The sequence below is a fragment of the Trachurus japonicus genome, chromosome 22, assembly GCF_045865225.1.
Source record: "Trachurus japonicus isolate A0001 chromosome 22, Traja_1.0".
NCBI lineage: Eukaryota > Metazoa > Chordata > Actinopteri > Carangiformes > Carangidae > Trachurus > Trachurus japonicus.
The window spans coordinates 7,233,929-7,247,433 of record NC_140928.1 but is presented as its reverse complement, the minus strand read 5'-3'; the positions used below and the strand labels follow the sequence as shown (position 1 = coordinate 7,247,433).

General features: G+C 42.8%; 1 protein-coding gene across 2 annotated transcripts; it reads left to right on the top strand.

The window, feature by feature from the left end:
• Positions 1 to 296: 296 nt before the first annotated feature.
• cpxm1a (carboxypeptidase X (M14 family), member 1a) lies at positions 297 to 12,578 on the top strand. 2 transcript variants are annotated; one of them, XM_085767395.1, is made up of 13 exons: positions 297 to 692; positions 1,706 to 1,815; positions 2,995 to 3,134; positions 3,362 to 3,446; positions 3,680 to 3,830; positions 4,775 to 4,863; positions 5,008 to 5,131; positions 5,961 to 6,157; positions 7,376 to 7,552; positions 9,814 to 10,108; positions 10,539 to 10,678; positions 10,792 to 10,894; positions 12,194 to 12,578. In XM_085767395.1, the coding sequence occupies exons 1-13, from the start codon at positions 347 to 349 to the stop codon at positions 12,520 to 12,522; spliced, it is 2,286 nt and encodes a 761-aa protein (XP_085623521.1). In that variant the 5' UTR covers positions 297 to 346; the 3' UTR covers positions 12,523 to 12,578. The 2 variants fall into 2 exon arrangements, with proteins under 2 accessions (XP_085623521.1, XP_085623520.1); XM_085767394.1 differs by having other exon boundaries at positions 299 to 692; positions 5,961 to 6,167; positions 7,383 to 7,552; positions 12,194 to 12,569.
• The last annotated feature ends 927 nt before the right edge of the window (positions 12,579 to 13,505 follow it).

The window sequence follows — 13,505 nt, the reverse complement described above, 5'->3', positions numbered from 1 at the left end:
AACTTTCTGTACATTTACTTTGGCTGCTGAAGCATATAGGTCACTGCTGCGCACATAACTCACATTATGTAAACTGGATTCATGCACAAGTCCTTTTTTTTTCTTTAAAAAAAATCAAATTATAACTTTTCACTTCAGGACTTCAGCTGGAAATGTGGGAGGGAGGTGAGAGAGAGGGAGGGAGGGAAGTGGGATTGAGGAGTAGGAGGAGGAGGGATATGGATGGAGGTCTGGCTCTGACATCTCCACATAAACCGGCCGGGGGAATTTTTTTTTTTTTTTCTCTTCTCCCTCACCACTCCTGCAGCAGTAGCAGCAGCAGCAGCAGCAGACAAAAGAGAACAAGATGGAAAAGTCATTGTGCATGTTGTTGGCTGCAGTGGTTTTTCTGGGAGGATTTGTCGGTGCAGCCAAGACGCTGATAGACGATGCAGCGAACCAGATATCTTCAGTATCTAACAACATCACGGCTGCTACAACTGGGACCGGCGTGAACTGGACCAAGTCTGTCACTGAGGAGGATCAGAGCAGAGGAGCCGGAGCCGCTCCCACTACAGCGCAGACAAAGTTATCCACCGCCGCCGCTGGCACAGGGAAACAGCTGGACAGCAAACTAAACACAAACAAAGACAGTGAAGAGGAAGAAGAGGAGAAAGATGACAGCAAGGAGGAAGCTAAGAAACCTGGACTGGGTAAGAAACAATGATCACTACACTCTCACCTGGACGTCTGCCAAGTGGTCCACTTTTACTTTACATGTGAAACCGCAGAGACTTGAAGCTAATTAAACCCATTTTATATTGTGAATTAAATAAGAAGCTAAGTGCAATTAAAATAACGATGCCTTCAGGGACCCACTGAGCCTCTGATTTAACTCTAATGTGCTAAGTGCTAAGTGCAGCCTGTGTAAAGCTGCAAAGCAAAAATCAACTTATAATCACATTGTTTATGGAAATACAGAGGAATTATAAACAAAAGTTGCTTTTTATTATAGTAAATATTGCTACAGCTCATTTGAATTAGTTTTATCTGCAGGAGAAGTATCTAAGTCAGATCCTCTTTACAACCACTTTTCCTGCTTATTTTCTGTAATCGTTTAACCTCTAACCTAAAAAACCAGACCAGTCCAGATTTCTTTCTTCTTTTTTTTTTTTTTTAAATATTAGGCTACTTCATAATTAAAATCAACTTGTGCAGCTCAAAACAAAAGCTGTTTTGAGCTGCCAGTGAGAGTAGTGGTGGTCGTGACTGATGGGAATGTTTTTGCTTGTTCCCAAAGCCGTAAAATACCCTGCAGCTGCAGATCTCGTCTTCCTGCTCGACTGAAGGTTTGACTCTTTCACTCTTGGCCCCTAAACTTTGTCTCGGATTACATTCAAACCCTCCACAGATCACTTATCTGCAGTTTCCACCAGAGGAGCAAGAAGGAGGAGGAGGAGGAGGAAGAGGGAGAGGGCCTCCAAAACTTCCACTGAACTGACCCAGGATGATTAGAGATATTCCACATAACAACCTCTGGGACCTCATGTTACATCAGCCGTGTGTTTGCTTACTCAGAGAGAAAGAGAGTGAGAGCGTTTAACCCTTCAGCACTCGGTCCCTGAGCTGTTTCTGTTTCCCTCAGCATCTCCAGACGAGCACAGGCAAACCCACAGATGATGTTTATCTCATAATTGCTCCTCTTTTCTTCTTTTTTTCCTTCCAGACTGTCCTCCCCTCGGCCTGGAGTCCCTGCGGGTCGACGACGGCCAGCTCACAGCCTCTTCCTACCAGCGGACGGGCCTGGGTCCTCACAAGGGAAGGCTGAACATCCAGGTCAGTCAGTGGAGATCTGGATCAAACACAAAAGTTTAAAGAACAGATTCTGAGTTTGTTTGGTTTTAATTTAAGAGCAGGATGCAAACTCATGTGGACAGGATGTGGGCAGATTCGCGGTATCACTGTGCACGATGAGAGATATTTTGTTATTTGGAAAGAAACTGAAAGATAATCAAACAAAAAAAAAGAAAAGTACCTATTGATATATTTGAGAAAAAGCTGCAAGAAAAGTTCCAATAACCTCAAAAGGCCGAACACAACATCATACTTGTTTTCTGTGGAAACAACAGTTAAAAACCCCAAAGACACTCAAAGTGCTATTGTGTAAGACAAAGAAAAGAAGCACATTTCTGCATGATTCAGGCTGGACTCATCACATTTTTGGCATTTTGGCTGGAACAAGACTAAGAAAAAGTCCAGGTCAGTGGTTTTAATCCATGAATGTTTGCACAGAGTTTTCATGGTGATCCAATGTGGTGAAGCTGATCAACTGACCGATCAATACACTTATTGTTTCAGCTCCAAAAGGACGACTGGAATAACAAACAGGGGAAAACTTTAGTTCATGTTTTTATTCATTCTTGGTCTTTGTAAAAGTATCAGCTGTTCAGTTGTAGCTGCTTTTACTTTGGGTTATCTTTAGCTTAACACTCTGACTTTACTTTATGTTTTCAATATGAAAATGTACAAATCGACCTAATCAGAGTAGATTATCTCACTCATTCTGCTCCTGTTAAGTGTATTTTATTTCTATCCATCATTTCCACTGCACATTTCTGAAGCTAATGGACTATAAAGTGAAGTAAATCACCCACAGTCGACGTCTTTTTCTTTTCCAGTGCTTTTATTTGCGTGTAAAATTACCACTGTAATAAAAACTGCAGTGACTGGATTTGCAGTTGAAGTTGTGTCATTGCTAGAAACTTTTATGTAGTTTTTCAATTTCAGCAAAATGCCAGAAGTGTTATTCAATATCCCTGCCACCCCCCCCCCCACCTCTTGTTCTGCAGTCTACAGTCTGAAAGCAATTATTTTCCAATCAGGTCAATGGCAAAGTGTTATGCAATAGACGCAGAGCCAGAAGCATTTACGGCCGGTTTAATGGCTTCTGCAGTTGACAAAAAAATTCTGTTTAACATGATTTTTTTCCTCTCTGTCTTTTTTTTTTTTTGTTAGTCTGGTATTGAGGATGGGGACATGCACGATGGAGCCTGGTGTGCAGCTTATAAAGACAAGAACCAGTGGCTGCAGGTGGACGCTCTCCACCTCACCCTGTTCACCGGCGTCATCCTGCAAGGCCGAAACTCCATCTGGAGGTCAGGTAGTATCAAGATTAAAAGTCTGAGGAGTTTCTGTCTCAGAAATTTAAAAAAAACAACACAATCATTACACAACAAAATGACTGAAATCGCTGAATAATTTGCTGATAAGCGATTATTGCACACATCTGGAAAGTGAAAACTGTCCTGTGTAACAAAGACAGAGCACGCTGTTCTTGATAAACAGCTGATTCTCGTTCTTCTTCCTGTTCGCTGTTGTGTAGTTTGGACTGGGTCGAAAGCTACAAAGTGCAGCTGAGCAACGACACCATGAACTGGCAAACCTGCATGAATGGGACGGTCGAAGCGGTAAGAGAGCTATATTTTGCATTTTCAGATTTTAAGGAATGTAGCCTACCAGCCGTGACCAGCGGGCCTCATGCTGATGGAAAACAGATTTTAAAGAGTTTGTGCCAAAGTAAAATATGAACCATGAACAAAAATATTAGAGGAAAGTGTTGCAATAGAGCAGTTAAACCCAGTTACTGGTTTGAATGTTGCAACAGATCTATAATGTGCTGTTACACTGTTACATTGTGCAGATATTTGAAGGGAACCAGCATCCAGAGATTCCGGTGCTCGCACTTCTTCCTGTTCCCACCGCCGCCCGTTACATCCGCATCAACCCGCAGACCTGGTACTTCAACGGCACCGTCTGCCTCAGGGCCGAGATCCTGGGCTGTCGTGTCAACGGTAGGCAAGAACACTGTGGTGCAGATGTTTCAGGTTCTGGGTAATAATGAGTCACTGTAAGGGTTTGTCTGAAGACAGACATGTTTACAGTGACTAATGTGTTAAATGACCCACATTGCGTAAAAGTCAGATTTCCATGTGCAACAGCTTACTAGTATCAAAACCTAATTCACAGAGAAATGAAAATGACCTAGTTCAGCATTTTGGCAAATTCTCCTCTCACCATGATCCCTATAGTCATAGCAGTAGGTTCGTTACCTTTAATTATCGGTGCATGTTGTTCTGAGATCCGTGAGCTGCTCAGTGAGATATGAGATAATCATGTATATTTATGTAACATTATGAGAAATGAATCAAATACTCTGAACTATCAGCCATTATCTGCCCAGCAGCCATGTCTGAAATGTAGTTCCGGTTGTATTTGCCTCTAAAACAACTCCGTCTCATAATGTTACATGATTATCTCATAGCGTGGTGAATGTGCAGGTCACAACTTGTCCACCAGAGCGTTTTGGAGTTGTTGGATTGTGTATTTGATGAGTTTGATGAGGGACAGGGGACCTGTACCATTCACCTCCATTGTGTTCACTGAGCAGCTCACGTCTCTGCCCCGCTGATCTCAAAACAACATGCACCGATAATTAAAGGTAACGAACCTACTGCTAGGGATTATGGTGATAGGATAATTTGCCATAATGTTGAACTATCCCTTTAAAAACGAGCTGTCAGGACTTCCTGTAACTTTGTGATGTCACAACAAAGCAATCACCAAGCCCCGCCCACCTTGCCGGATTTGTTTTCTCCAACAGTTTAACTAAAAATCTACTCTATTTCTATTTGACTAATCACTATCCAATCAGAACAGAGGCTCGGAGCTTCCTTTCCTCTGATTGGCTGACACCAACCTGTTGAAATATAAAACCTCATGTGTTATTTCCTCTCAGATCCAACAGACCCCTACCACTCAGAGCGAGGTGAAGGATCAAAGGACTCTCTGGACTTCAGACACCACAACTACAAAGAGATGAGAAAGGTCAGAGCAGCCGATGATGAGTAACTTTGGTTCCTCGTTCCCCCCTAAAGCTAATGCCAAGGATTTTACTCACAGTCCTAATAACAGTTTGCAGACTTTTCCATTTTAGAGTTTACATTTAACTCTTTGATTTGTCTCATGAAGCTCATGAAGTCTGTGACGGAGGCGTGTCCGGACATCACCCGCATCTACACCATCGGGAGGAGCTACACGGGCTTCAAGCTCTACGTCATGGAGATCTCAGACAACCCCGGCAAACACGAGCTCGGTATGAATGGGTGAACTTTTCTCTTGTGAGTCCAAGTTTCTAGACCAGAACTCCTCATGTTTCTATAAAGTTTAGCAGCTCCGGGACCCAAGTTCAACGTTTTCAAGTGTTTATACAGCCCTGGTGTCTGTGCAGCGGCACCACACAGGGAGGCTCGTAGAGGAGGCCTCTCTCTCGTATAAACAAACTGATAATAGTTTGAAATTAGAGACTGCAAACTCAACTCCCAAACATTGAGATATTGTCTTCAGATGCAGGGGATTGTGGCCGCTCCACGTCTGCCAAGAAAGTTAAAATAAATTAAGTGGAGAACATCTCCAGCTTGTCTTTCTTTGCTCTTGGTGAGAAAGGCATAAACACACTTCAAATGTCCTTCTGCTTTTATGTTGCTTAAGTGTCAACAGCTGTCAACAAAACCCAACAACTTCAATTATGAGCGGTTCTGTTGTTTGATTTGGTGCCAGATCCGAGAAGAAGCACGACAGTGGCAACACTTCTTTTTTTTCCCCAAAGTTACGAGAACATGTTCATGTACCAAGTGTGTGTTTTTTTTTTTAACGTTTTTATATTCAGGAATGTCTGGCCATCAAGTCTGGCCAATACACGTGTGATTATTGGCAAAGTGCTGTACACTGTTGCCCAACACAATACACATGGTTTTAAAGTTTTATCTAAGATGTTCAATATTCCTCATGTGCCTCTAGGTTTTTCACTCTGACCTGCAGAACAAAACCAAAAAAAAAAAACTCCAGGTTGGTTGTGTCTTTGCACATGTGTTGCTTGGCAGGTAAAGTGACTCTCTAGGTTTTATTTCTGTTACTCTTGGCAGGCGAGCCCGAGTTTCGCTATGTGGCTGGGATGCACGGGAACGAGGTGCTCGGTCGAGAGCTGGTCCTCAACCTGATGCAGTACTTGTGCAGGGAGTACAAGAGAGGCAACCAGCGCGTCGTACGACTGGTCACCGAGACGCGAATTCACCTCCTGCCCTCCATGAACCCTGACGGATATGAAGCAGCTTATGAGAAGGTGGGTGATGGTTTAAAGGGGACATATGCATAGGGTGTTTGTCTTGCCTTCTGGCCCCCAAAATGTGAGAATTAACAAAAAAGATCTGTAATTTTTAGGCTCCCTGGGATAAAAATCCATGTGGGTTTAAGAGCTGTTCCCTCAGTTGTCATACAATGATGTCACTAGTTTTTGACTTTGCATAATATATGTGGCTCATTTGCATTTAAAGGGACGGACACTGAAACAGGCCGTTCTGAATAGGGCTGTTTTGAGAGGATGAAAAGTGCTGTGATGTTTGATCCTTGGGGTATTTTGACTGAAGCATATCACAGACATGTCTTTAAGACACCTGGGAACTATTTTAATTTGTAGAAAAGGGGCAAAATATGTCTCCTTTAAAAGGAGAGTCTTAACAGAAAACAGTGGTCTTCCAGATTTGACCATTTGGATAAAAGCTGCACGATCACAGAGGTCACATAGGTCTGATTACTTAGTTTATTTAGCTCACAGTAAATTGATATTTTTTGCAGATTATATGTCAATTAAATGTCCATTAAATAAATATTTTTATAATTCAGTTTTTAAAAAAAGTTCCTTTATTTGTGGACGGTGGTTTTTAAGGTGGGATTGTGAAGCCCTGACTTGCTGTGCAAACTGCTTTTAGTGGAAATGTTTGCTGCAAAAGGTAGACATGCACACACACACACACACACACACACACACACACTGGTCACTGAGACACGAACTCACCTCCTGCTCCATGAACCCTGACGGATATGAAGCAGCTTATGAGAAGGTGGGAGATGGTTTACAGAAGAGTCTGCAAACCGGTTAAAGGTTGAGGTTTGTCTGTGTTTGCAATAAAGAAAAAAATCATCAACCTAATAAGAGCTGTAGATTCACTGTGAGATAAAGCCCGGCTGTCTGCAGCGTGTCTGATCTACGTGAACTGTGGTTTGTAAAACTCCCTCAGTGTGATCTATGACCTTTTGAAGAACATCAACTCTTAACTGGAAAAATGCCACTTGCCAAATGCAACTTGCAAAAATGTGCAGCCCACATCTCGTCTGTTAGTCACCACCCAGCTACCTCCATCATTCATCCAGAGACATTTTATTAATGTGAGACAACAGGAAGGAAGGAAGGAAGGAGGTGTGATTATCTCTCTACATACGTCCTCCTCTATCTGTCTCATCGTCTTCACCGATCCGTCCCTCTGTGTTTTTCTGACCTCAGGGCTCAGAGGCCCACTGGGCTGAAGGACGGTACAGCTTCGAGGGAATCGACCTGAATCACAACTTCCCCGACCTGAACAACATCATGTGGGACGCGATGGAGGCGGCAGCAGATCCGTCCAAAGTCCCCAACCACTACATCCCCATCCCAGAGTACTACACCAAGGAGGACGCCATGGTAAGGACGACGAGCAGCTGCAGTTGTCCAACTATCAGCACACTTGCATGTGTCGCATTTAAAGGGGTAGTTCAACATTTTGGCAAATTGGCCCATTGCCATAATCCCTATAGTCATAGCAGTAGGTTTGTTACCTTTAATTGTCGGTGCAAGCTATTTTTAGAACGGCAGAGCAGAGCCGCGAGCTGGTCAGAGCTACGCTACGGAGGCTCATGGGATTTCTTGGTTTCCCTCATCAAACTCATCAAATACACAATCCAACAACTCCAAAATGCTCTGGTGGACAAGTTGTGACCTGCACATTCACCACGCTATGAAATAATAACTGAACGTTACCAGACAGAGTTGTTTTAGAGGAAAATGCAGAGACTGCTTGATGAAAAACTGCCCCAGACGGGAACGTACATCAGCGGTTTTGCATGAATTTACCTCTAAAACAACTCTGTCTGGTAACGTTCTGTTATTATCTCATAGCGTGGTGAATGTGCAGGTCACAACTTGTCCACCAGAGCGTTTTAGAGTTGTTGTTGGATTGTGTATTTGATGAGTTTGATGAGGGAAACCAAGAAATCCCATGAGCCTCCGTAGAGTAGCTCTGAGCAGCTTGCGGCTCTGCTCCACTGTTGTAAAAATAGCTTGCACCGACAATTAAAGGTAACGAACCTACTGCTATGACTATAGGGATTATGGCAATGGGCCGATTTGCCAAAATGTTGAACTATCCCTTTAAGAAGTGTCTTCCTTTAGCGCCACCTGGTTGTTTTTATTAAGAATTAACTGGTGGAAAAAAGATTCAACTATTGCGTCAAGAGTGAAAAAACCAAAAATACTCTGCTGTGGCAAATATTACCAACGGATACTGAGCCAAAGACAACTGCACCACACAGCCGAGCTAAAACTGTAATAGTTCAGATGTTTTCAGCTCAGTTTGAGCACAAATGTAGGTCACACTGAGAAACACTTTTTTGTTCCTGACTGGTTCCACTTTAATGGCAACGCAGGAAATAATTTCGAGTCCCACAAAAAAAAAGAAATGTGGGTTTTCCTGGAAGTCTGAGGACTGTCACTCTGTATTTGGAGACAGTTTCCTTGTTAAAGACGAACATCCTGCCTTCGAATACGATTACATTTCAATTTGAAAGCATAATTTTCATACAAATCTCTGCACATGAATATACAGTTGTGTTTAAAGTTTTTACATGAGCATGTGAAAGGTTTTTGTCAGGAAAAACCTTGTGACTCATTAAAAATTATCAATTACATTACCAGCTTGAACACAAAGGACATACTTATTTTTGAGGTACTTTACTTGAGGTTTTGCTTTTTAGGTGGTTTAATACTTGAGAACATGTCAGAGGAAACACTACACTGTTGACTTCACTACATTTATTTGTGAGAAAGAAGTTTACAAAGTGTTGTGAAAGACCTTCACAATAAAGGTCATCTATAATTTGAGCCTCTAAATTCTTTTATTTAACCATTAAAGGCCAAACACCTCATTAAGGCAAAAACAACTTAAAGGGATAGTTCACCCAAAATTCAAATTTCACTCATTATCTACTCACCCTCATGTCGACTAAGAGCTGTGAGAATTTTCAGAGTCCTCCGTCCCTTCTCTGAGTTACGGGGGGGTCCGCGCAGCACTATTTGTCCATATAATGGTTGTCAATGGATACCAACTTTCTTCGTCCAAAAAGACACACCAAAAAACATCCAAATACCTCCATGCTGCTAGTCTGTAATGTCCGTCTTGTATTGAAGCCCCAACATGAGAAATTGTTCCGAAAAAAATTAAATAAGTCTATATTTTAAGCTTGTTTGTAGCGGAAGCTCCCAGTGTCTCGGTTCACTGCTCTTCCTGTGTCAGTGCAGATTTGCACTGACCGGCGCAACAATTTCTCACGTCGGGGCTTCAATACAAGAGGGACATTACAGACGAGCAGTATGGAGGTATTTGGATGTTTTTTGGTGTTTCTTTTTGAACGAAGAAAGTTGGTATCCATTGACAACCATTATATGGACAAATACTGCTGCGCGGACCCTCCCGTAACTCAGGGAAGCCACGGAGGACAATTCTGAAAATTCTCACAGCTCTTAGTCGACATGAGGGTGAGTAGATAATGAGTGAAATTTTAATTTTGGGTGAACTATCCCTTTAATTATACTAAATAAATAAATAAAATTACCCATTAATCATCTAATGAACCCCAACAATCCAATTTTATCTTATCTTATCTAAATCTTTGTACTTTTACCCCCAGGTTGCACCAGAGACCCGTGCCGTCATCAGCTGGATGCAGGACATCCCCTTCGTGCTCAGCGCCAACCTGCACGGCGGAGATCTGGTGGTGGTCTACCCCTTCGACTGCACCCGGGACTGGGCCCCTCACGAAAACACGCCCACGCCGGACGACGCCTTCTTCCGCTGGCTCGCCACCGTCTACGCCTCCACCAACCTGGTGATGGCCAACCCCGAGCGCCGCCGATGCCACTACGACGACTTCCAGAAGCACAACAACATCATCAACGGCGGAGCCTGGCACACCGTCCCCGGCAGTGAGTCTTAAATACCAAAGATATTAACCATCTTTTATGGGTATAATGTTCTCTAAAGGATCTAATTCAGTCATTTTCCAATTAGAGGATACTAATCCCATGCACATAAATCGGATTAGCAGGGAAAAGGTGTTTTAAAGTGGAAAATTAAAGGATTTAGTACTTAATCTCACATATTTTAGTTGAATTAACCTTTGAGTTTTGTATTTTTATTAAAGATCTGGTATGCACACACAGAGATTCAAGAGAGATATATCAAATTCTTTATTTGTTTTTAATCCTTTAGTTCTCTCTCATGCTATAACCTCACCTGAAAATCAAATTGTCTATCAGATAACTCCAACTGTTCATCTCCTGAAGCAGCTTCAGCGTATTTGTATTTTTGTTCCTGTTTGTTTTTAATGTTTGCTCGCTGTGTGTTTCTCCTCAGGTATGAACGACTTCAGCTACCTCCACACCAACTGCTTCGAGGTGACGATGGAGCTGTCCTGTGATAAGTTCCCTCACGCCAGCGAACTTCCCACCGAGTGGGACAACAACAGGGAATCTCTGCTGATTTACATGGAGCAGGTCGGCAGCAAAACACGCTGATCTCTAATAATTTATAAGTGATAATAATAACAAAAATAGTTTAGTTTCTGCTGTTTGGAGTCGTGACACTTCTGCGTTTTGTCTTCTCTCAGGTTCACAGAGGGATTAAAGGTGTGGTGAGGGACAAACTGACCAGGAAGGGGATTGCAGATGCGATAATCCGGGTGGAGGACCACCACCACGACATCCGAACAGGTCAGACAGCAGATTTCAGGACTCCGTTTTCATTTCTTCTCTTCTCAACTTTTAGTTTTCACATCAGAGGAGGAGATCTGCAGAAACCATCTCTAAGAAATCACAGGCTCTTTATGTGTAAATCAGCTGAATGTAAAAAAACAAACAATATGGGGATATTTTCATTGCACTTTAGCGATGTGAATGAGTCCAAAGAGGGAAAACTGTTAGGCCTATATTTTAATAATTTGATATGTGGGCTCAGGTAAAAGTTTGTTGTGGAAAACAGGACCCAAACAACGTAGTCGTCTGATTTGAGGGTTAGGGTCTCATTTCTCTGCGTTTGCACCACACAGGGGGGCTTGTGAGGGGAAAAAAGTGTCTCATTCATCCATTATAGACTTTGTTGCTAGTTATTTTATTTCATTTAATTTTCCCAAATGTGTACAGCAGTGCTGCACCCAGGCCACTTTGAATAATAGTGTTAAGCAGTAAAATGTTGAGCCTCTACATTTGTGTTTGAACAAAAAACTGGCATTATTGCAAAATAAATTAGGGATATTGGCCAATTTTAACTGGTTTTCCTAACTTTTTAATGCATAATATTGGTGTCGGCCCCAAAAATCCTATATTAGTCCAGCTCTATAGGGGAAAACCAGGACAGTTTTAAGTTTTTCTGCACAGTTTTGTGTTTCTTCTTTATGCTGCAGCTTTATTCACTTGTTCTGCGACAAGTGTTGTTGCACAAACCTACAGCTCACTCCTGCTCTCTGGCATTTTGAGGAACTGTAGTTACTGATTAACGAGAGCAAAAGCACAAACAGAGCAGCACAGCAATGATTTTTTATACAGGGTTCCTACACATTTAAAATTTCCAAATTCCATACTTTTCCAGACCCTAATTTCCGGACTACTCAGTAAAAAATTCAAATAATGTGTGACATTTGAGTAAATAGATGTGTATCATGTTAAAAAATCATGCAATTAATCATTTGTTTTCATTATTCTGAATTTGTATGCCATTATGTAACCAAATCATTTCCAGGAGATTGTAGCTAGGTACAATAGCGCATACAAAATAATGATGTGAATAAGACCAAACCCAGATAAGTATTAAGATAAATATATTTCCATACAATAGTTTCCATTTTCCATACTTTTCCAGACCTGGAAATGTATAAAATCAAATTCCATACTATTCCATACTTGTGTAGGAACCCTGTTTATAAGGCTTGGCAAACACTGTGGTTATGTGAATGTGTTGAACTTGACAGGAAGTGAGTGCTGACCTATAACCTCCAACCTTTTTACCTCCTGCAGCCGCTGACGGAGACTACTGGCGCCTCCTGAACCCCGGCGAGTACCGCGTGGTGGTCCTGGCCCTGGGTTACCTCCCGTCGGTGCGCCGGTGCCGCGTCGGGATGGAGCCGCACGCAACCATCTGCGACTTCACCCTCACCAAGACGCCCATCGAGAGGCTGAAGGAGATCCGGGCCAAAGGGGGGAAGATCCCTCAGGACCTCCAGCTGCGTCTCCGCGCCCTCAGGCTCCGGAAACTCCGCGCCACCACCAAGGTCCTCAACCGGCGCCGGGAGAGCCAGCGGCTGCAGGCGAGGAAAGCTCGGTCCTCTGGAGCGCAGAGAGCCTGAGAGAGGAGAGAGAGGAGAGAGAGAGAGGGAGGGGAAACGATGGGCTGAAGAGGCCTCAGAGAGGAGCTGGAGCAAAAACGAGTTAAAGGGATAGTTCAACAGTGTTGGAAAATTGGCCCATTGCCATAATCCCTATAGTTTTAGGAGTAGGTTCCTTTACCTTTAATTGTCAGTGCAAGCTATTTTTAGAACGGCGGAGCAGAGCGGCGAGCTGCTCAGAGCTACGCTACGGAGGCTCATGGGATTTCTTGGTTTCCCCTTAACAAACTCATCAAATACACAATCCAAAAACTCCAAAACGCTCTGGTGGACAAGTTGTGACCTGCACATTCACCACGCTATGAGATAATAACAGAACGTTACCAGACAGAGTTGTTTTAGAGGGAAATACAAAAACTGTTTGCTGAAAAACTGTCCCCGACAGGAACGCGCATCATCGGTTTTGCATGAATTTACCTCTAAAACAACTCTGTCTGGTAACGTTCTGTTATTATCTCATAGTGTGCTGAATGTGCAGGTCACAACTTGTCCACCAGAGCATTTTGGAGTTGTTGAATTGTGTATTTGATGAGTTTGTTGAGGGAAACCAAGAAATCCCATTAGTCTCTGTAGCGTAGCTCTGAGCAGCTCGCGGCTCTGCTCCACCGTTCTAAAAATAGCTTGCACCGACAGGTAACGAACCTACTGCTATGACTATAGGGATTATGGCAATGGGCCAATTTGCCAAAACATATAACTATCCTTTTAAAGAAACTCAATCCACGATGAGACAAACGTCATCTTGGTTTCCATTGTTACTGATATCAAAGAGCCAGTTCATAAAAACACTTCTCTACGCATGGCTCCAGTGGTATCAAGGTTTTAAAACACCTTCAGCTTTCACCAATGTGGCGTTAAAAGCTTTAAAACCTCACATTTGTGTTTAGTTGTGCAGACGACCACATGACTGTCACACAAACACCTGCACAAGTTGACTTGCAGGT